The 24,698-nt window shown below is 47.5% G+C and overlaps 1 protein-coding gene across 7 annotated transcripts in view; it reads left to right on the top strand.

Moving 5' to 3' along the window:
* The window catches only part of ZNF384 (zinc finger protein 384), a 30,282-nt gene extending 14,827 nt beyond the window's left edge, over positions 1-15,455 (top strand). For 2 of the 7 annotated variants that reach the window (XM_073684878.1, XM_073684877.1), the window contains exons 7-11: positions 3,139-3,321; positions 4,266-4,448; positions 4,706-4,784; positions 6,292-6,450; positions 13,167-15,455. In XM_073684878.1, the coding sequence (XP_073540979.1) occupies positions 3,139-3,321; positions 4,266-4,448; positions 4,706-4,784; positions 6,292-6,450; positions 13,167-13,400 (838 nt within the window). In that variant the 3' untranslated portion in view covers positions 13,401-15,455. The remainder of the gene's footprint in view (positions 1-3,138; positions 3,322-4,265; positions 4,449-4,705; positions 4,785-6,291; positions 6,451-13,166) is intronic. The other 5 variants (XM_073684882.1, XM_073684880.1, XM_073684884.1 and 2 more) reach the window with 3 other exon arrangements.
* The last annotated feature ends 9,243 nt before the right edge of the window (positions 15,456-24,698 follow it).

Raw genomic sequence — 24,698 nt, forward strand, 5'->3', positions numbered from 1 at the left:
TCATCTACATGAAAATACAGACAGATACCACAGGATGATGGATATTAATCTAATATGTGCTAATATATGTTATTCCAGGACTTGGCGTCCGCCCGTGTCACTTACTTCCATTGATACCAGGGAGAGTTTCCATTCGGACATCGTGTCACGTGTTTCTTGCCTTCTCCATGTACACCGCAGCCGCACTGTCGTGTCCTTGTCTACAGCGCTATCTCTCCCATCACGTTGTTTTCTCACATTTGTCGACTTTCACCTTTTATTTTCTTCCATCGTTTCCACCCTCTTGTCTACTAATATTCTTCTTTACCTTCTTCTGAACATTAGACACTTTACAATCTAACGTGTCCTCCGTCTGCCGCTTCCAACTTTTTCCACCTGCATTTTCCTTACTTTTATGATCCCTCCAGCCATTAGATCAGCACTCAACTAGTTTAAAGGACTTGTCTTTAGGATAGGTCATCAATGTCAGAGCGATAGGAGTGCAAAAACCTACACCCCACCAACTAAACATAGTGGAGAACCAAAACAGCACAGCACCGTACACTGTGTATTGGCCGTTCTCAGATACTGCCGCTCAGACGTCATTCACTTAAACGGGAGCTGCAGTACCTGAGAACAGCCACCACACAGGGTACGGCGCTGTGCTGTTTTGGGTTTCCATTCGTGGGGTATAGGGTTTCAGACCCCCATCTATCTGGTATTGTATAGATTGTCAAAGAACAGGTCCTCCATATAGATGTCTTGGACACATCCCTTTTTGGAAAGAATCCGCTTAACAGGTCTGTGGACCCATGATAGTCTGACCTAAAACTCAACAGTTTCTGGCTAACTTTTCTTAAACTTTGTAGACTTTTTTACACCAAGATTTATTGTTAATGCGAAAACCTGTCCCTAAAACTCATGTAGACACAGTATGGGTCACCAAACCATGTGTACTATCAGAACCAAGACCTGGCTGGTAAAATTGATCAGATCCTACATTAAGCCCCTAAAAGTTTAAGACCCCAGGCCAGATACAAATAATAATAAATATAATTATTGCTCCTGGGTGGCCACCACTTCCAACCCCAGGACATCTCGATGTTGGCCCAAACTGGGCCCTGACGGCAGTCCTGCCGTAATGGATTAATTGGGGGATGCGGCTATGATGGCGGGTCTGCATCATATCTGGGTCAGATTAGGGCTGCCGTCCCCCGGCTTCAGCTGCAGGGTCCTCCCTGTCTATAGTCTTTCTGCAGAGCGTTCTCCCCTCCTTGCAGACGTTCCCCCGTCTCTCCGGTGTCTTGCCCTCACTGTCCTCTCCGTTCTGCAGCCTCCATATTTGCATTAGGTTGATTTGCATTCTCCGCTCCCCATGCCCCACATCCGCCGGGATCTCTCCTTCTCTCCATTGCTTCTTATTCACATCATGGACTTCGGTTCTTTGTGCCATCCTCATCCTCCCTTGTCTGTTCCATTGACCTCTCATGGCAAACATTTTCCATCACTAAAACCCTGTCTAGCCTTCCCTCCGCCATGTTCACGTCACGTCCATATCTGCTCCATACAGGCGCCTTGTCTCTTCTTCCCGCTAACAGCTGCAGCACTCGGCAGGCTCCGTGGGTCACCGCTCCATCTCCCCTTCTGCAATAAGTGCACGTCACGGCCCCCGCAGCGCTAACATTAGAGATGCGCATTCGCAGGACCCAGGCGGTCCCGCTGTCAGGTCTGTACTCCGCAGCCGCTGGGCGGGAGCCCTCCTATGTAATAGTGCCGCCATCTCCTCTTTCGATCAGCTGACCTGGCGTCGCACATGTCACACTGCAACGATGATGTTGTGCCGGGCCGGCGAATCAAAATTGGAGGCAGTCTTCAGGGATCCCGTCCAGCAGCCACTGAGTGGTTTCCCAACGGCCGGATCAGGGTCCCGCGAATTGATTTATAGATTGCAGCTCTATTTTATGTATATATTTTTTTTAATTGCTCCATCTACAAGGCTCGCTGATTCAGCCTGTAAGGCTTTTATGGGGAAACCGATTCCCCGCTGCAGCCGAATTCATCCTCCACAGAAAGTAGCCATTGTACATTATCATTGCCACATAGTCGCTGCCCTCATAGAACGGTCAATTGACGCTGACCCAAAGGACGAGCAGATACAACGTAGGATGCATCCATTGCTGTAGGATTTACAGGACTTTGCTTTCTTCTCCAACGATTTTCTAAGTAGAAAACTGTTGGAAAACCCAGATATATGGATAAAAGCCTGGGCGGGATGGACGCCTTTTAAAAGGGTTTTCTAGCAGGATAAGTCATCAGTCTCTGCTGTTTCCAGATCCCGCGGCAGCCGGATGTAGTCTTTGTAAGGACTCAAAATAGCACATCTCCCTACACTCTCTAGTGGCCGTTCTCGGGTACTGCAGCTCGGATTTCATTCACTTCAATGGGAGCGGAGTAGCAGTACTGAGAACGGTCACCACACAGCTAATGGAGATGTGATATTCTAGAGAAGAGCGAATCAATTCACAGGGTGATGGGCTCCGGATGGGAGACCTCCTCCTACGTGCCGGGGATGCCAGGAGGAGGTGCGCAAGACTGTATTGCAATGGTTTCTGGGTCATGGTCCTGCAAATCGTTCCGCTCATCTATACAATGTATGGTCAGTTGGGTGTCTAGTGTCGGACCCACGATCTGAAGTTGATGACTTAACCTATGGATCAATATCAAAGTCTTGGAAGCCCCTTTTAATGAATTTGGCACATTTATGGGCTGCATCAAATCTCCAGTGTAATTTATTGAGAATGTGCCAGGCCGCAATTAACAGTGCCCACTATCACGAAGATCGGGTCCTCAGGCCACTGGTCTTGCTATAGATTGAGACCTGTGGTATATAATGAATAAATGGAAGCAGCAATCTACACATTGGGGTCAGGGAGTGAAAGAAAGCGTAAACCCTTTTAATGAGTTTCATATACACATTGCTTGTTATCCGGGCCGCACAGTCAGGTGTATTACGGCAGGTGAGCTCAGGCCCGATACGAACAGCGATAACATTATTAGGGCCCCAGTAGGATCATCCCCGCTTGCATACATACGACACTCTCATCACCACCATCATCTTCACCATGGTCGCAGACCCAAACCTTTGTGTTGTTCTGGCAGGATCCACACGAAGGTGCATAGTGCGGTCTCCAAGCCCCACAAGTGTCCGTACTGCTCCAAATCCTTCGCCAACCGTTCCTACTTGACTCAGCACGTGCGCATCCACTCGGGGGCCAAGCCTTACAGCTGCCGCTACTGTCTGAAGGCCTTCCGCCAGCTCTCTCACCTCCAGCAGCATACACGGTAAGGGGGCCGGAGGAGAGAGCTGGGGGAGCCCCGACACCAGCATGTTCCCCACCCACCTAACAATGTGCGCACCATGTACATCTCCACCTGCACACAGCCTCGGGCCCACCGCTTCTCTAGTTGGGGTAAAGCTCAAAACCCGACATCGTCATCATCAGTTTTTACTCTGCAACCAAATTGTGACACTTATATGTAGATAACACACATTTGTAAAACTTAAAGGGGTTCTCCTGAACTCAAACTTTATTACCCTACCGACCAGGAGGGCGTCTGACCCTCCAAGACAAGAATGAGGGGGGCGGCATCACTATTTACACCGGCACAGCGCCATTTATACGTTGCTGTATATTGCTCCTAGCTGACGTTTCTCTTTTAAAGGGGCGGTCTCATGAAGACACAACCCCTCTCTGTATAGCCTACTATGGGATACGGATGCCACAGAATTGTATCCCCCCATTCTGGCGTACTCGGGGGGGGGGGGGGGGGCCCTCCGTGTAGTAAATGGACTGGCCGCCATATCCTATTACACTTCCCCTGCCAAGGACGGGTGCGGGACCGGGCGACCTGCATGAAATGGGTTTAGTCTGATGTGACGACCCCTTTAATCATAGAATAGCGGAAATTTCTGCAATTTTCTAAAGCTTTTTGTACAAATTGCGGTATACGCGGCCACATCGCAGGTGGATGGAGTCGCGACCAAAACCAGAAAGTTGCAAAAAAAAAAAAGTGAGAACCAGTTGGATTTTTTTTTGCAACTTTTGGACTATTCCCCTGCGATGTGGCCTTGTGTTTGCGCCACCCTAGTGTTATGTAGAGACCCGTATTTCCCCAGCCGCTCCCCCGTTGTTTTGCCCCCCTCCAGCCTCGTGCTGATAATTGTCAGGCTGCATACACCGTTCCCGTAAATTTGTTCTGTCCCAACCATTGTGTTGTTCTGGCAGAATCCACACGAAGGTGCATATTGTGGTGTCCAAGCCTCACAAGTGCCCGCACTGCTCCAAAACCTTCGCCAACAGCTCCTACCTGGCCCAGCACGTGCGCATCCACTCGGGGGCCAAGCCCTACAGCTGCCGCTACTGTCAGAAGGCCTTCCGCCAGCTCTCTCACCTCCAGCAGCATACACGGTAAGGGGGCCGGAGGAGAGAGCTGGGGGAGCCCCGACACCAGCATGCACCCTCCTTCCCCTCCACCAACCGCATGCACACGTGTCTGAATGGAAACCGGGTCAGGGGAGGGATGACATCCTGTCTGCTCATTCCAGCCCTCCTCCCATTAACATCCTCCTCCTCCCCTCCCTGCGCCGCCGTCCCGCGCCTGCTGCTATTGCCAGTGTGCTTTATTCATGGCATTCTTTATTTTTTTATTTATTTCTTCTCTGCAGGATTCACACAGGCGACAGGCCCTATAAATGCGTACATCCTGGATGTGACAAGGCTTTCACCCAGCTGTCAAATCTGCAGGTAATGTGTCCATCCCCACCTTTAGATTGGTCTTTGTTTCGTGTCATTGTGGTACGGTCATTATGTGACGCCAAGGTGGGTGATGACATCGGTACGCAATACGTCTGTGGTACTTCTACTAGCACAGGGATGTCAAACTCAAAGACACAGAGGGCCAAAATGAAAAACTTGGACAAAGTCACGGACCAACCAGTATACAGAATAATGGCCTCATTTAGTCCTCCATACAGAATAATGGGCTCCACATAGTCTCTATATAGTATAATGGGCCCCGCATAGTCCTCCATACAGTATAATGGGCCCCGCATAGTCCTCCATACAGTATAATGGGCCCCGCATAGTCCTCCATACAGTATAATGGGCCCCGCATAGTCCTTCATACAGTATAATGGGCCCCGCATAGTCCTCCATACAGTATAATGGGCCCCGCATAGTCCTTCATACAGTATAATGGGCCCCGCATAGTCCTCCATACAGAATAATGGGCCCCACATAGGGGTGGTGATTCTTGTGTCACGGACCAGATATGACCCACAAGTCAGAGGTTGGCATGTATGTACTATATTTACAGAACAATGGGCAGGATACTGACATCATGCACACGTCATTTAGACGTCAGGTAATTGCAGACTGAGCAAGGGATCCATGTAAAGGACAGTGACAGTGGAGAGCAGCATACAGTTAGTGCAACACTTACATAGAGTTTGCAGAATTTTTCCTAATCCACACGGAACTAGAAAAAATTCTATATTTTTGCAGTATGCCAGCAGAAAAATCATTGCAACGTGTAGTCTCATCATAAGACCATTCATAAACCACCGGTGTACTGCTTATTCCAGTGCATGAGAGCAGTAACGATCTGTGCACATGTGGACGCAGGATATGCTTAACACCTTTTTCTCAAGACCTAGAATGTTTACATTCACTGACAGGAAGCGGAGATCTTTAAGACTATGGTCACCTTTACAGTCTTTTTTTTTTTTTCTTTATTTTATAAATGCAAAATTAGTAAACTTCCTCAATAGTCGTCTTTAAAAAAAAAACACTTTTCCTACTAATTTCCTGATGTAAGGTCTGCATAATTCCTTCACATATCTGGCTGTCCTGCTGAATCCGATGGCACTGGACAGCGCACCTCTCCCGGCTCTGAAGGCTTTTAAAAAGTCAAGCAAGGGGGAAGGAGTAAAAACGTACAAAGCAGATAATAAGATGGAGACTGGGGAACACACACCAGACGGGATGGGGGGGCAAATCACACAGGCTGTGTATAAGTATAGATGGGGAGGGAGGATACAAGGCAGACGACGGACGGACAGGGAGAGTCACACACTGCTCTTCATCAGTGTCTGTCTGCCCAAGGAAAAGGAGATCCCTTATAATCAGAAGAAGGAAAAATTATTCCAGGAATTGTCCACAAAAGCGGATGTTTCCTCGCCTCGTCTTTTTTGTGCCTTTTTTATTTTTTTTCTGTCTCCGTCTCTTTATCTTGTGTTTTTTTGTCTTTCAGTCTCACAGGAGGCAGCACAACAAAGATAAACCTTTCAAGTGCCACAACTGTCACCGAGCGTACACCGACTCGTCCTCGCTGGAGGTCCACCTGTCTACTCACACCGTCAAACACGCAAAAGTGTATACCTGTTCCATCTGCAGCCGAGCGTACACTTCGGTGCGTGTTAATATATTTTATTTTTTTATGACCATGTCCTATCTTTATCCCTCGGTGTCTCCTATGTTATAGCGGGTCTTATGGCTCTTCCCAGCCTCCTGCTTGCTCTAATTTCAGAGGACTGCACTGTATAAACAGTGGATGCCCAGTGAAGTAGTATCCCCGTCTTATATAGTGATGTTATCCGTACGATTACAGCGATGCCAAACTCCGTATAGTTTTATTTACCTTGAGTGGTGAAAAAAAAATCAGAAATGTTGGCGTTTGTCAACAATTTCCGAGACCTGTCACTCTTTTTTTTATTGTTTTCATCGATTGAGCTGTGTGAGCGTTTTTTTTTTTTTTTTTGCATGACAAGCTGAGGTTTTTATTGGTGCTATTTTGAGGTACATACTTCTTTTTCTCTAATAACCCCCCACGACAGCACACAGGATGTAACCCCACCCTACTAGGGACAGGAAATACGAAGAGGTTTAAATAGCCCCTCCCACATCCTCCCACCAGTGTTTATTCCCTGTCCCTATCAGGGATGAAGAGGTCATCCCCGGTGTGCTGGGCCGGCGACAGGCACTGGGGGAAAGCTACTAGCCGGGCAGCGGAGGATCCAGCGGTCTTTACCTCTCCTCAGGGCGCTGCTCCCGTCTCCTCCGGATTCGGGACCCCCTCCTGCAGTCTGCACTCTCGGGCAAGGTCTGCAGGATCTTTTGACCGGAGGCCTCTCTGAGCTCTCCGGTCTGTCTCCTCCTCCTCTCCCCCTCTGGATGCACGGGCGATGCCGGCTCCCAGGTGTGGAGCGCACGCTGCGGCCCCGGAAATGACGCCGGGCGGTGGATGATGACGTCACTTCCGTCAGTTGCGTTCCACTGTGAACCGCATCAAAAAACTATGGGGGAAGAAGAGCGGAATGCCGCCGGTGATCAGAAATCTTCACCTGGACACTGGGGGAGGAGCCCTCTGATCAGAGGGAGGCGCTGGTCCGGTCGCCCATAAAAGGAGCCCTGGACAGGAAGACATCTACAGGTAGGACAAAACCATGTCTGTTGAAGCTTCTCGCTCTGCATCTGTAGAGCCCAGCATCGGTCCGGTCCCAGTAAGTATGGCACTGGTAGTCCATCTCCCAGATGCAGGAAATAGTGATTATAGCTCCCCTCCCCTTCTCCCCTCTCTTGTAGGGGGACAAGGAACCTGCATCTGGAGAAAAAGTTAAACCGTCACGCAGATATCCCATCTGTACAAAAAAACTATCGTCCTTCCATAGAAAGCAGGAACAACTTTCCTTAATGGAGGAGATAAAGGGGATTGTACGCCAGGAGATCAAATCCTCCTTAGCCTCGGTCTCTCTCCCTACGCCCTCACCTAGTCAGGGTTCTACATCTACTCCCTCAGCAGCCAAAAAGAGGAAGATTAGCCCACCAGAGGGAGGGGAGGAAGACTCTCAAGAGGAGATGTATATCTCGGAAGATCTTCCAGAGGAAGGTGAACTAAGTCCAACCCCTGATAACTCCCAACGAGAGAGAGATTATTGTCCATCAGATAGTTTGGAGGAACTCCTCATGGCAGTAAGGAGAACTATGGAGCTCGAGGAAGAAAAAGTGCCCCAAACAGTACAGGATCAGATGTTTGGGGGGCTACGTTCCAGGAAAAAATTGGTGTTCCCTATACACCAGAATATTAGGGACTTAGTCTTAGAGGAGTGGGAATCTCCAGAAAAGAGATTAAATACCCCTACCGAGTTAAGGGATAGATTTCCTGTGGACAATGATAATGCTGGTCTGAAGTCCCAAGAGTAGATATCCAAATTGCACGAGTAGCAAAGAAAACCACACTGCCCTTTGAAGATTCCTCTCAATTAAAAAACCCCTTGGAATGCAAAATGGAGGGACTACTCAGGAAATTATGGGAGACCTCGGCAACACTATTAAGCACCAACGCAGTCTCTACGGGCGTAGCTCGATCAATGGCTTGTTGGCTAGATCAAGCTGGAGGAACACCTAGTTTCAGGCACCCCAGAGAAGACCTCTTGGCATCCCTACCACTTCTACAGAAGGCTACGGGGTTTTTAGCAGACACCTCTGCAGAATCCGTGAGAGTAGCGGCAAGAGCATCTGGGCTATCAAACTCTGTAAGAAGGGCCCTATTCCATCCACTTTAAGGGGAAATACATGTTCGGGCCAGCCCTAGATGATCTAGAGAAGGCCTCAGACAAGAAGGCCCTCCCGGAACCTAGGAATGTGAGGAAGAGGCCTTTTCGTCCCTCCCAAGAGCAGACCCCTCAATATAGGGGTAAAGGCAAAACAGGACGATGGAGCTACCCAAAAGGTAGAGGAGGCAAAAATCTTTTTCTCCCAAAACCAACGTCCGAACAGACCATAACGTCAGGACAGTCGGGGGCCGCATCTCGAATTTTCTCCCTCAGTGGAAAGAAATCTGCTCAGACCCATGGGTCCTGAGGGTTGTCGAGTTCGGAGTAAAAATAAATTTCTCCTCCTATCCTCCAGAGAGGATAAGGTTGAAACCGCTCTCCTGTCAGTCATCAGGCCACCCTGATATCCGGTCTTACAGACCTATTGTCCTCAGGGGTGATATCCCTGGTTCCTACAATAGAGAGAGGCACAGGACATTATTCCAGACTCTTCCTAATAAAAAAAACCCAATGGCTCACACCGAGTTATAATCAATCTAAGGCCAGTGAATCAGTATATCCACTACCAACAATTCAAGATGGAATCCATCAGGTCGACGGTCCCTCTGATAGGACAGGACCATGTCATGGCCACAATCGACCTCCAGGATGCATATTACCACATCCCCCATACATCCACTTCACAGGAGGTTCCTAAGATATGCAGTGGCTCAAGGGGATCAAATAGTCCACTATCAATTCAATGTTCTCCCATTTGGAATTTCATCACCCCCGCGAATATTTACAAAAGTCATGGCTTATATCAGGGGTCAGAACATTTCAATAGTACCATACCTCGATGACCTGTTATTAATCGGGCCCTCAGTACCAGTACTCCGAGAACATCTACAGCTGACCACTCAGATCCTATCGTCTCTGGGCTGGTTAGTGAACCAGGAAAAATCAGAGATGGTTCCCTCCATGACAAAAAAACATTTCTAGGAGTACTATTGGATTCCCACAGCCAGATGACATTCCTGCCCAAACAAAAACAGGTCATGATAAAAGCAAAAATCAATGTCCTGAGGAGCAGAAGATCAGTATCATTAAGAAACGCCATGTCGGTCCTCTGGTCTATGATATCCTGTATATCAGATGGTGGCCTGGACTCAGGCGCACACCCGAACATTACAGACCCACATCCTTACGAATTGGGATGGATCTCCACGGTCTCTGAACAGGAGAATCCCTATACCACCACGAGTAAGGACTTCTCTATTCTGGTGGCTGAACGGAAAAAATCTAAACTGAGGAGTACCATGGATCCAGAATCCGCTGGTAACCATAAAGGTGGATGCCAGCGAAAAGGAATGGGGAGCCATGGTCTCCCAAGAGCTATTCCAGGGTATATGGACCAAAGAGGTGAGCCAACGCTCATCAAATTTCAGACAACTAAAGGCCGTAGTGGAAGTCCTCAGAGCAGCAGAGCCTCTGGTCCAGAAATCTCACATTCAGATATTTTCAGACAATATCACCACGGTAGCCCACCTTCGTCATCAAGGGGGCACAAGATAAGAAAGCTTTAAAAGCAATCTCAGCAAGAATATTCTCCTGGGCCGAAGAACATCTTCTATCCTTGTCGGCTCTTCATATCAAAGGTTCAGTCAATATCCAGGCCGACTTCTTAAGCAGAACAAAGATTCATCCAGGAGAGTGGAGCCTAAACCCAGACGTCTTCCAGATGTTAGTCGAGAGATGGGGCTCTCCAGAGGTAGATCTCTTCGCCGGACACCAGAACGCAAAAGTACCTCAATATTTCTCCCTGGATCCAAACGGCCCTTGCCTGGGCGTGGACACATTCGCTTACAAATGGGAGTTCAAACTAGCATATGCCTTTCCCCCACTACCTATCCTTTCAAAAACCTTACAGAAGATAAGGACCGAAGGGACCAGAGTAATCCTAGTGGCCCCTCGCTGGCCAAAAAGAAGTTGGTTCGGAACGTTAACCAGTCTGAGTGTGGAGAGCCCTCTAATCCTTCCTCCCATCAAGGATCTCCTTCTCCAGGGACCGATTCACCATCCGGATCCCGAGAGATTACACCTAGCTGCCGGACTTCTGATTTCCTGATATTAAAGACAAGAGGCCTCTCAGAGAAAGTCATCAAAACTCTCCAGAAGAGCAGGAAACCTGTAACAAACACCATTTACCATAAGATCTGGAAAACCTTCTTAAGGTGGTGTGCACCCACTCACTCAGACCCTCATAGGGCTGATGTGGCTCAGATTCTAGACTTTTTACAAGAAGGTCTGGACAAAGGTCTCAGACCTAGTACTCTTAAGGTCCAGGTAGCGGCGTTCAGTTCATACTTCGATCAAAGACTAGCGGAACATCAGTGGGTGAAGAGATTTATGACAGCATCCACCCTAGAGTAACAGACCTGGTTCCCCCTGGGAACTTAACATTGTTCTGAAAGGGTTAACCCTTCCACCCTTGGAGCCCTTATCAACCATAAGACTGGACAGGCTGACCTGGAGAAAGGCTTTCCTGGTGGCAATAACTACAGCCAGAAGAGTGTGTGAACTACAGGCCCTTTCGATCAACGAACCCTACCTGAGACTCCTGGAAGATCGTCTAATTTTCCAACTTGACCCTTCATTTCTACCTAAGGTGGTCTCAAATTTCCACAGATCTCAGGAGATAATCCTTCCATCTTTTTGTGACAACCCAAAAGACAAAAAAAGATAATTCCACACTCTTGACGTTCGGAGAATAGTCCTGCACTATCTTCAGGAAACAGAAGAAGGAAGGAAAGACAAGAACCTATTTGTCCAAACAGAGGAAAGAAATCAGCAAAATCCACAATAGCCAACTGGATTAAGAGAGCGATTACGGAGGTTTACCAGATCCAGGATCTTCCTCCTCCAGCATAGCTCAAGGCCCATTCTACGAGGGCGATATCTGTCTCCTGGGCTGAAAAAGTCAGCACATCCATCAAACAGATTTTCAGAGCTGCCACAACGTCCTCAATTCATACTTTCTCCAAACACTACAGACTAGACCTAATGTCTGTTGGAGATTTAGCCTTCGGAAGGAAGGTCCTTCAGGCTATTGTCCCTCCCTAGTATATCTTTGGTATACCTCCTGTGTGCTGTTGTGGGGGGTTATTAGAGAAAATAGAATTAGACTTACCGGTAATTCGGTTTCTAATAACCCACCACGACAGCACGGGTCATTCCCTCCCCCTTTGCTTATTGTTTCTACGACAGCTGGATCAGTAGAAATAAAAATTAATTTGAAGCATCTATACTCTTGTGGTCCTTTGTAATAACACTGGAGGGAGGATGTGGAGGGGCTATTTAAACCCCTCCGTATTTCCTGTCCCTATTAGGGTGGGGTTACATCCTGTGTGCTGTCGTGGTGGGTTATTAGAAACAGAATTACCGGTAAGTCTAATTCTATTTTTTTATTTATTTTTTTTGAGAGGTGCAGAGACTAACAAACAGCAATTCCTATATATAATATAATGTGTGTGTGTGTATATACAGTACAGACCAAAAGTTTGGACACACCTTCTCATTTAAAGATTTTTCTGTATTTTCATGACTATGAAAATTGTACATTCACACTGAAGGCATCAAAACTATGAATTAACACATGTGGAATTATATCCTTAACAAAAAAGTGTGAAACAACTGAAAATATGTCTTATATTCTAGGTTCTTCAAAGTGGCCACCTTTTGCTTTGATGACTGCTTTGCACACTCTTGGCATTCTCTTCATGTTAATTCATAGTTTTGATGCCTTCAGTGTGAATGTACAATTTTCATAGTCATGAAAATACAGAAAAATCTTTAAATGAGAAGGTGTGTCCAAACTTTTGGTCTGTACTGTGTGTGTGTGTGTGTGTGTGTGTGTGTGTGTGTGTGTGTATATAGATATAGAGATATATATATATATATATAGATATATATATATATATATATATATATAGATATATATAGATATTTTTTTTTCCTTGTGATTTACACTTCACCTCTTATTATAAATCCTCTGTTTTTGAGGTCAGAGAAGTTATTAATTATAGTTCACAGCTCGTTATTTAGATTACCGGCCACCTTTGCCGTCTCGGAGCGTGCCAGGTACCTAGGCGAGGAGCACAGCTCTTTTGCCGCTCAGCCAATGTGGCTGGTCCGAACAATCAGTTTTCAGCCCCTACAATTAGGAGGCAGATAGAAGATTAGATCACTTTAACAACCTCCTCATATTCTGGACTTCATAGGCGTACAAAGATGGTGGTGATGGAGGCCTTCATCCCACCTCAATCAATTAATTGTAAAGTGCTGCGGAATATGTTGACGCTATATAAATAAAAATTATTATAATCCGGTCCCCTTTAAATTGCACAGTGAGAGGTTGACTGCAGCAATGGGGGCTAGCTCCAGTCGCTGCTGTTGGAGGCAGGTGCTATCTGTGTAACCCAGCCGACATCCGCCAGACAAGTACAGCCAATGTTGGGAAAGCGGTCAAGGGGAAATATGGCGGCTTATCCCCATGATTGCTAAACACTCTCTCATTTTCTTCTCTTGTCTCCAGGAAACGTATCTGATGAAACACATGAGGAAACACAACGCTCCAGATACTCCGCAGCCGCCTCCTACGCAAGTCCTAACCTCACAAGCGCATTTCACACCCGTGTCCCAGGCCCCCACGTCTGACGGTCCCCAGTGCTCCTTTGACATGAGTCCCTTCAAGACTGATCACCACAAGGACTTATGTTTGACCGTCGCCACCAGCACCATCCAAGTGGAACATTTAGCCAGCTCTTAGTTATACAAGAATTGGACAGAATTATCCGTACAGGTGGGAGGGAAGAAAAAGAAAAAAGGTCCCGGACCAGACACATGGGGGAGGGGGATGTAAAAGGTCTGGAACCGGACTATTCTTTTTGCGTGGGGTAAAAGTCCCATCATGGACAGGAACTTTGAAGAGAAGGGACTCATAATCAGCCTCAGTATAATGGAGGTTTTCAAGCTATGAAATTGTTGGAGCCTTGAAAACGGGTGGAAATCAGGCTGAAGTCCTGACGTTAACACTTCTGCTGCTTGCTCACAGTATACAATAACAGCACACGGAGACATGCAGTGTCCGAATAGTGTTATATCCAGTGCACTGCATCCCAATAATGAATTCATACAGGTCGCTGAACCGGAGGATGCCGTGCACCACTCGTGTTTTGGAAGAACTGCAGTTTATATCCAGCAATACTGGCCGTATGGGACAGATGGGGGTGGGAGGGGGGGGTTGTATGGTTTATGATTTTTTTTTTTTTGGACTTTTATTTTATACCCTGATACATAAAATGGGGAGGCGGGCGGGGGGAGTTCTGTATTATATATTATTTTATCCATATTTTGCTCCTGACTTTCTTCAGCTGACACCTTTCCTGACAGTACACTGCATAGGATTAAGGAGCGGAGGCCATTTATTAGGACTGACTGGTCTGAGGAGAGGTGGCGGCTGATGAATTACAGGATCTATTAGCTAGTTCTGCTCATGTGCCAGGGAGAGGAGGTGACGCCTGTGTCCTGGTCAATACTACGTATAAATATATACAAAACAAAGTGTGTATATCGATCCACTGCTTATTTACTGCTCTAGCTGATTAGGATTTTTTTTATGCCGTCTGATACATTTTAACGTAATGGGGACCTTCCAGGTTGTGAGGCCCCAACTCTCAAGTCAGGTCTTCTCCATTCTCATTTACTTAAATTGTTTGTATTCTTCAAAAACGATCCTGGTTCTGTCCTGCTGTCCTTACCTTCTCATCACCCTGCTCCCGTCTTTCTCTTACCTTCTCATCACCCTGCTCCTGTCTTTCTCTTACCTTCTCGCCACCCTGCTCCCGTCTTTCTCTTACCTTCTCGCCACCCTGCTCCCGTCCTGCTCTCTTACCTTCTCGCCACCCTGCTCCCGTCCTGCTCTCTTACCTTCTCGCCACCCTGCTCCCGTCCTGCTCTATTACCTTCTCGCCACCCTGCTCCCGTCCTGCTCTCTTACCTTCTCGCCACCCTGCTCCCGTCCTGCTCTCTTACCTTCTCGCCACCCTGCTCCCGTCCTGCTCTCTTACCTTCTCGCCACCCTGCTCCCGTCTTTCTCTTACCTTCTCGCCACCTTGCTCCCGTCTTTCTCTTACCTTCTCGCCACCCTGCTCCCGTCTTTCTCTTACCTTCTCGCCACCCTGCTCCCGTCTTTCTCTTACCTTCTCGCCACCCTGCTCCCGTCTTTCTCTTACCTTCTCGCCACCCTGCTCCCATCTTTCTCTTACCTTCTCGCCACCCTGCTCCCGTCCTGCTCTCTTACCTTCTCGCCACCCTGCTCCCGTCCTGCTCTCTTACCTTCTCGCCACCCTGCTCCCGTCCTGCTCTCTTACCTTCTCGCCACCCTGCTCTCACACCCGCTCGCCACCCTGCTCCCGTCCTGCTCTCACACCCGCTCGCCACCCTGCTCCCGTCCTGCTCTCACACCTTCTCGACACCCGGTTCTTTCCTGCTCCTGTCCTCCTGTCTTTCTACCATCTTATCACTCTGGTCTCTGTCCAGGCTTCTCACTGATAGGCCTCACACCTTTCTGGGTTCTTAGCCTTGCCGGACCTCGCTATCGCCATAATGCTCTTCCTAGAACTTGCCAAACTCTCATCATTATTTTCCTCCTGTGTTTTTGAACAGGTTACTCTACCCATCATTTCGGCCTTGCTGCCTGTCTTATTCTTACCAGAATCGCTATTGTTTGTTTTCCTTCCCGCCACCTTGTTGGATCCATCAGTAATATCTTCACTTCTGAAAAAAATTAAATAAAGTCAGACTTGGGAAGAGACTAAACCCACCATGTGCATTTGGCTGTTGTGATGTGGGAGGCGGATGTCATTGTCACTCTACCGGTGTCCTCTCCTGTTCCCTTTTCTAGTATATTGTATAGAAATAAACCTCCATATACATTGTGTTATATATTCTATGCAGCTGATGAAAAGTCATAAGAGAAGGAGCAGCAGTGGATGCGGAGCGCTGTGTGGGCCCACAGAGTCTTGTACACTCCTGACAGGATGCAGAGCAGTGGTAAATTCTGGACCGAGTGACACCCTGTAACATGGAGCGAGCAGGAGCGTGCTCTGTGCTGGTGGGTGCGGAGCACAAGAGAGCAGAACCTATAAAACTGTGTTAGAGGGTAGTGCATGGTATATTGTGTGCTGGCAGCGCGCTGCAGAGCCTGCATGGCTGACTTAATCCAAGGAGAAAGCATAATCCTGTAAGGAGCTTGGGGGGAGGATGCAGAAGAGAGCAGATCACTGCCACATGTAGTAGTGGAGCATGCAGAGCACCATGAGGCGTGCAAGAGAGTAAAACCTTATACAATAGTGTTAGATGGTAGTGAATGGTGCAGTGGCAGGAGAGAACAGAATCCTATAAAGGAGCGTGCAGGACAGTGCTGAATGCTGCACGGTCTATGAGTAGGGAACAGTGTGTGCAGGGGAGGCAAAGTACTTTCTCTGGATAGAAAAGTTCAGGATCCAAAGGATTGTGGAGCACTTAGGACTGAGTGAGACTCTGCAACATGGAGCTTGCTTGTCGGTTGCAGAGCACTGTAAGCGTGGAAGATAGCAGAACCCCAAATGGTGCTGGTAGGGTGCAGAATACTGTTCCTGTAAAGAGTTAAGAAGGCAGAGCAAAACCCTACAACATGGAGCACAGAGGAAAGGACGACTGATGCAGAGCGCTCTACAGCATACAAAATATATCAGAACCTATGGGATGCTAGAACGTGTATGAGGATGCTGCGCAGGTAGAGCGTGTGCAAGGCGTACGGATGTGTAGTGCTCTAAGCGCAAAGATGCAGAGTACTGTCTATGCAGGAAGCGGTTTAAAATGCGGAGTGCTGGGAAGCGAGCAGGAAAATACAGCGATGCTGTAGCAAGTGCTGCAAAGCGAACAGGAGAACACAGCGATGCTGTAGCAAGGGCTCTAGAGCGAGCCGGAGAACGCAGCGATGCTGTAGCAAGGGCTCTAGAGCAAGCAGGAGAACGCAGTGATGCTGTAGCAAGGGCTCCGGAGCGAGCAGGAGAACGCAGTGATGCTGTAGCAAGGGCTCCGGAGCGAGCAGGAGAACGCAGCGATGATGTAGCAAGGGTTCCGGAGCAAGCAGGAGAATGCAGCGATGCTGTAGCAAGGGTTCCGGAGCAAGCAGGAGAACGCAGCGATGCTGTAGCAAGGGTTCCGGAGCAAGTAGGAGAACGCAGCGATGCTGTAGCAAGGGCTCGAGCGAGCAGGAGAACGCAGCGATGCTGCAGGAGGGGCTCCGGAGCGAGCAGGAGAACGCAGCGATGCTGTAGCAAGGGTTCCGGAGCGAGCAGGAGAACGCAGCGATGCTGTAGCAAGGGTTCCGGAGCGAGCAGGAGAACACAGCGATGATGTAGCAAGGGTTCCAAAGCGAGCAAGAGAATGCAGCGATGATGTAGCAAGGGTTCCGGTGCGAGCAGGAGAACGCAGCGATGCTGAAGCAAGGGCTCCGGAGCAAGCAGGAGAACGCAGCGATGCTGAAGCAAGGGCTCCGGAGCGAGCAGGAGAACGCAGCGATGCTGAAGCAAGGGCTCCGGAGCGAGCAGGAGAACGCAGCGATGCTGTAGCAAGGGTTCCGGAGCGAGCAGGAGAACGCAGCGATGCTGTAGCAAGGGCTCCGGAGCGAGCAGGAGAACTCAGCGATGCTGTAGCAAGGGTTCCGGAGCGAGCAGGAGAACGCAGCGATGCTGTAGCAAGGGCTCGAGCGAGCAGGAGAACGCAGTGATGCTGTAGCTAGGGCTCCGGAACGAGCAGGAGAACGCAGCGATGCTGTAGCAAGGGCTCCAAAGCGAGCAAGAGAACACAGCGATGCTGTAGCAAGGGTTCCGGAGCAAGCAGGAGAACGCAGCGATGCTGTAGCAAGGGCTCGAGCGAGCAGGAGAACGCAGCGATGCTGTAGCAAGGGTTCCGGAGCGAGCAGGAGAACACCGCGATGCTGTAGCAAGGGCTCTAAAGCGAGCAAGAGAACGCAGCGATGATGTAACAAGGGTTCCGGTGCGAGCAGGAGAACTCAGCGATGCTGTAGCAAGGGCTCCGGAGCGAGCAGGATAACGCAGCGATGCTGAAGCAAGGGCTCCGGAGCGAGCAGGAGAACGCAGTGATACTGTAGCAAGGGCTCCGGAGCGAGCAGGAGAACACAGCTATGCTGTAGCAAGGGCTCCAAAGCGAGCAAGAGAACACAGCGATGATGTAGCAAGGGCTCCGGAGCGAGCAGGAGAACACAGCGATGCTCTAGCAAGGGCTCCAAAGCGAGCAGGAGAACACAGCTATGATGTAGCAAGGGTTCCGGAGCAAGCAGGAGAACACAGCGATGCTGTGGCAAGGGCTCGAGCGAGCAGGAGAATGCAGTGATGCTGTAGCAAGGGCTCCGGAGCGAGCAGGAGAACGCAGCGATGCTTTAGCAAGGGTTCCGGAGTGAGCAGGAGAACACATGTAGCAAGTGCTGCAAAGCGAGCAGGAGAACACAGCCATACTGTAGCAAGTGCTGCAAAGCGAGCAGGAGAACACAGCGATGCTGTAGCAAGTGCTGCAAGCTATTTTTTTGGTTTCAGGCAGTTATTGGGGCCCCCAGATACCCCTTAACAACCACCGTAACGCATTTTTACAGCGGTCATTAAGGGTACTTATTCCACAGCGCCGTTAAAATGCGTTGCAGTGGAATAAGTGAATAGCGCTGCCCGGCGGTGGCGATTCCTGCAGGTGTCAGCTGTATATGACAGCTGACAAGTGATGAGCGACTATGTTTTGTTAACCATTTCGCCGAGTGTACTCGGGCGAGCACCGAGTATTTACAGCGTGCTCGGTGATATGTTTGAATCACTCCCATGTTCATGATTTGCGACGCTTTGACAAATGTGATGATCCCAGGGTACGGTGGCCTGTGAGATCAAGCATTAAGCTGGATCTCACAGGCACAGTGACTCACTGACAGGTCTCATACACTGCAGTGCAGAAGTACTGCAGTGTATGAGACCAGTCATCAAAGTGAAAATTAGACATGTCCCACAGTGGGACATAGTGAAAAAGTAAAAAAAAAGTTATATAAAATATGTAAAAAAAACAAACAAACACAAAGTGCACACATATCACTAAAATCCGTTTCGCCGCTCAAAATGCAGCGTTTGTGATAAAACAAAAATTAACGAAAAAACGTACACAGAATTGGTATAGCCGCGTCCGGAACAACCGGCCCTATTACACTGTCAGATGATTTAGCCCACTTGGCGAATGGCGTAAAAAAAAAAAAAAAAAAAAATCGCCAAAAATGACCGTTTTCATCATACTGACTCACAAAAAAAGTGAATAAAAAGCGATCAAAAAGTCGTATGTAAAAAAAAATTGTATAAATAAAAATGCCAAGCTGTCCCGCAAAAAAACAAGCCATAATATGGCTCATTCAGCATAAAAATAAGTTACAGCTCTTTGAATGCGATGATGCAAAATCAAGTTATTTTTGTAAAATACTGTTTTTAGTCTGTAAAAATAGCAAAACATAAAAAAAATATAAATCTGGTATCGCTGTAATCGTACCGACCCGATGAACAAATCGGTCTTATCACTTTTACCGCACGGCATACGGCGCAAAAAATAAAAACAATAACTGAATTGCTGGTTTTTGTTCATTCTGTGTCTGACAAATCTGAATAAAAAAAGATCAAAAATTACCATGTGCCCCAAAATGGTACCAAAAAAATCTGCAACTCGTCCCGCAAAAAAAAAAACCATCATACAACTCTGTTCCCAAAAAATAAAAAAGTTACAGCTCTCAGAATATGGCGATGAACATGACTACTTTTTATTAAAAAAAAAGAAAGAAAAAAAAGCATTTTTACTGTGTGATAGCAACAAAACCTAAAAAAAAAAAAAACATATAAATCTGGTAGCGCTGTAATCACACCGACCCGAAGAATAAATCCGCCTTATAACTTATATCGCACGGTGAACCGCACAAAAATAAAAGTAAGAACTTTTCTGGTACTGCAGTCTATTTCTTCATTCTGCCTCCAAAAAAAATCAGAGTAAGGCTCGGCTCACGTTTATCCTGCGCTCTCCACTAAGCGCTTTCGTTGGGGTCTCCGTGTAAATTCACCACAACCGTAAATCAGACAAAAGAAAAACAGATGGAGCCACTCGTGAGGCCAATGGAGTCCCTTTGGACTGGTCTGTGTTCTAGCGATGTCCCATCATTTTAGGCTTTTTTTTAGCGCGCAAGTGTGGACAACCACAGATCTCTGTGTGCCTAAAAAGATGGAGACCACTGGAGCAGATGTCAAACGGGCTCCAAAGTGTCTCCATCTGCCTCTTTGTGGAGGGTGGTTCCGTTGGGGGTTTCGACTGAATCGCATTTTTGTGGGATTTTGTGATCCAGTCTTATTCTGGAAGCAATCGAAAATTATGTACCCCAAAACGTTACCAATAAAACCCCTAATTTATCCCACACAAAACCAACCCCCTCTCAGGTCCGTCATATGTCATAATCTACCAAAATCTATGCTCCAAAAGCCAAATAGTGCTTCTTCCTTCTCAGCCCTGACATGTGGCTAACAGTAATTTCTGATGACATATGGGGCATCATCGCGTTCGGGAGAAACAGCGTAACAAATTGTGGGGTCCGTTTTCTTCTATTATCCATTGCAAAAATTACAAATTTGGGGCTAAAACTACATTTTTGTGAAAAAAATGAAAATTTTCAGTATGGCAATCTAATGTTATCAAATTCTGTGTAGTATCTGTGGGTTCAAAATGCTCACTATACCCCTGGATAAAATCCTTGAGGGGTGTAGTTTCCAATATGGGGTAACTTGTCGGGGTTTTCCACTGTTTAGGCACATCATGGGTTCTCCAAAGGCGACATAACACCCACATACCATTCCATCAAAGTCTGCATTCCAAATGTCACTCCTTCCTTTCCAAGCCCTGCTGTGCGCCCAAACAATAGTTTTCCCCTACATATGGGGTATGTCCGTGCTCAGGAGCAATTGCACAAAAAATTTTGGCGTCCATTTTCTCCTGTTACCCTTGTGAATATAAAAAAATTGGGGGTAAAAGTACATTTTTGCAGAAAAAAATTAGATTTCTTAATTTCACGGTCCTACCTTATAAACTTCTGCAAAGCACCTGGCGGTTCAGGGTGCTCACCACACATCTACATATGTTCCCTGAGGGGTCTAGTGTCCAAAATGGGGTTACTTGTGGGGGGGTTCCACTGTTTAGGCACATCAGGGGCTCCCCAAACACAACATAGCATCCGCTAATTATTCAAGCAAATTTTACATTAAAAAAGTCAAATGGCGCTCCTTCCCTTCCAAACCCGGTCGTGCACCCAAACAGTGGTTTTCCCTCAGATTTGGGGTATTGGCGTGCTCAGGAGAAATTGCACAACAAGTTTTGTGGTCCATTTCCTCTCGTTACCCTTGTGAATATACACTGCTCAAAAAAATAAAGGGAAACTTAAACAACAGAATATAACTCAAGTAAATCAAACTTCTGTGAACTAAAACTGTCCACTTAGGAAGCCACACTGATTGACAATCAATTTCACATGCTGTTGTGCAAATGGAATAGACAATAGATAGAAATTAGTGGCAATTATCAAGACACCCTCAATAAAGGAGTGTTTCTGCAGGTGGGGACCACAGACCACATCTCAGTACCAATGCTTTCTGGCTGATGTTTTGGTCACTTTTGAATGTTGGTTGTACTTTCACACTTGGGGTAGCATGAGACGGACTGTACAACCCACAGAAGTTGCTCAGGTAGTGCATCTCATCCAGGATGGCACATCAATGCGAACTGTGGCAAGAAGGTTTGCTGTGTCTGTCAGCGTGGTGCCCAGAGGCTGGAAGCGCTACCAGGAGACATGGAGGGGGCCATAGGAGGGCAACAACCCAGCAGCAGGACCGCTACCTCCGCCTTTGTGCAAGGAGGAACAGGAGGAGCACTGCCAGAGCCCTGCAAAATGACCTCCAGCAGGCCACAAATGTGCATGTGTCTGCAGAAACGGTTAGAAACCGACTCCATGAGGGTGGTATGAGGGCCCGACGTCCACAGATGGCGGTTGTGCTCACAGCCCAACACCGTGCAGGACGCTTGGCATTTGCCACAGAACACCAAGATTGGCAAAGTCGCCACTGGCGCCCTGTGCTCTTCACAGATGAAAGCAGGTTCACACTGAGCACATGTGACAGACGTGACAGAGTCTGGAGACGCCGTGGAGATTGATCTGCTGCCTGCAACATCCTTCAGCATGACCGGTTTGGCAGTGGGTCAGTAATGGTGTGGGGTGGCATTTCTTTGGAGGGCCGCACATCCCTCCATGTGCTCGCCAGAGGTAGCCTGACTGCCATTAGGTACTGAGATGAGATCCTCAGACCCCTTGTGAGACGATATGCTGGTGCGGTTGGCCCTGGGTTCCTCCTAATGCAGGACAATGCCAGACCTCATGTGGCTGGAGTGTGTCATTTGTTCCTGCAAGATGAAGGCATTGAAGCTATGGACTGGCCGCCCGTTCCCCAGACCTGAATCCGATTGAGCACATCTGGGACATCATGTCTCGCTCCATCCACCAACGTCATGTTGCACCACAGACTGTCCAGGAGTTGGCGGGTAGTTTAGTCCAGGTCTGGGAGAAGATCCCACAGGAGACCATCCGCAACCTCATCAGGAGCATGCCCAGGCGTTGTAGGGAGGTCATACAGGCACGTGGAGGCCACACACAATACTCAACCTCATCAGGAGCATGCCCAGGCGTTGTAGGGAGGTCATACAGGCACGTGGAGGCCACACACAATACTCAACCTCATCAGGAGCATGCCCAGGCGTTGTAGGGAGGCAGTACAGGCACGTGGAGGCCACACACAATACTGAGCCTCATCAGGAGCATGCCCAGGCATTGTAGGGGGGTCATACAGGCACATGGAGGCCACACACAATACTGAGACTCATTTTGACTTGTTTTAAGGACATTACATCAAAGTTGGATCAGCCTGTAGTGTGTTTTTCCATTTTAATTTTGGGGGTGACTGCAAATCTAGGCCTCCATTGGTTAATAAATGTGATTTCCATTGATGATTTTTGTGTGATTTTGTTGTCAGCACATTCAACTTTGTACAGAACAAAGTATTCAATGAGAATATTTCATTCATTCAGATCTAGGATGTGTTATTTGAGTGTTCCCTTTATTTTTGGAGCAGTGTAAAAAAAAAATAAATTGGATTTGAAGTAAACATTTTGTGAAAAAAAATTAAATGTTCATTTTTTCCTTCCACGTTCCTTCAGTTCCTGTGAAGCACCTGAAGGGTTAATAATCTTCTTGAATGTGGTTTTGAGCACCTTGGGGGGTGCAGTTTCTAGAATGGTGTCACTTCTGGGTATTTTCTGTCACAAAGTCACTTCAAATGAGATGTGGCCCCTAACAAAAATGGTTTTGTAAATTTTGTTGGAAAATTGAGAAATCGCTGGTCAACTTTTAACCCTTATAACTTCCGAACCAAAAATTTTTTTCCTTCCAAAATTGTTCTGATGCAAAGTAGACATATGGGAAATGTTATTTAGTAACTATTTTGTGTGACACATCTCTCTGATTTAAGGGCATGAAAATTCAAAGTTTGAAAATTGCAAAATTTTTGCCAAATTTCCATTTTTTTCCGCAAGTAAGCGCAAGTAATATCGAACAACTTGTACCACTATCATGAAGTGCAATATGTCAGGAAAACACAATCTCAGAATCAGGGGGATCCGTTGAAGCGTTCCAGAGTAATTACCTCATAAAGTGACAGTGGTCAGAATTGTAAAAATTGGCCCGGTCATTAAGGACATCATTGGCTTAGTCCTTTACGGGTTAATGGCTCCAGAATGTTTTAACATAGCTCAGAGGTAACACACAAGAAATAAATATCTATATACACATATATACCCAACGCCTTCTGTACCATTGTATACTGTAATGAGAAAAGCGGCAGTGAACATTCGGTTCAGTCACAGGACGCACGGCTTCATTTGACGCTTTATTAGACTGACATGATCGGGCCTAGTCATACGTTCAGCCTCAGAAAAAGTGAATGTTGCCAATAGCAACCAATCAGAGCTCAGCTTTCATTTCTCCTGAGCACTGCAACAGATGAAACCTGAGCTCTGAATGGTTGCTATGGACAACAAGGCCATCTTCTTTTCTTTCCGGTATTATGAGGCCTTCTGTGATGGCGGCTGACATGATGTGAGGGGGGAATATTTACTAAGCCTAAATTTAGGCTGAAACAGAAAACGAGGCGAGTGCGCCACATTTATTGCAAGTTTAAGATGCTTCCATAACAATGTCAAGAAAAAAATAAACCAATCTGATAAGATAAATAGATGAAAGAGCAAGCGACCAAACAACGATACATAAGCCTCTGAGTTTTATAGAATAATAGCAACGTTTATTAGAAGTAATGACAAGCATAGATGGGGGTAAAGAACCTTAAACACGCAGCTCCACGTGGCAGGCATTGTAGTTAATACACATATATAATTAGGGTCTACAGAAGGTATACTGACAAAATGGTGCACTAGGCAAGAATACAATAGAGCAGAGGTCTCAAACTCGGCTAACTATATGGGCCGCACATAGAAAAAATGTGATTTGAAGGGCCGCATTCTTTGCAGGATGATATGAAATTTTTAATGATACCATATTGTTTTTTTCTATACACCTTTTGGATCATTTTTTGAACCTTTTTGGCATTTTTATTTTATTCTTTAAATGGCATTCATTTTATGGGCTGTGGTACAGTCAGGGCCGGCGTCAGCACCCGGCGCACCCGGGCAAATGCCGGGGCCCTGAGCAGGCAGAGGGGCCCACTGGCGGTCGCGCACCCCGCTGGGCTATGGGCGGAGGAGAGCGGTGTCAGCGCCCACCCTTCTCCGCCGCTTGCTCAGGGCCCCGGCAGCCCGATACTTACCTCTCCCCGTGCCTCCGCAGATCAGCTGTCTTCCTGCTCTGCGCTCCCTGTGACGTCTCAGGTCAGAGGGCGGTAAG

Source organism: Phyllobates terribilis, unplaced genomic scaffold, assembly GCF_046119375.1.
Source record: "Phyllobates terribilis strain yellow unplaced genomic scaffold, ASM4611937v1 Scaffold_5__5_contigs__length_657084704, whole genome shotgun sequence".
NCBI classification, from domain to species: domain Eukaryota; kingdom Metazoa; phylum Chordata; class Amphibia; order Anura; family Dendrobatidae; genus Phyllobates; species Phyllobates terribilis.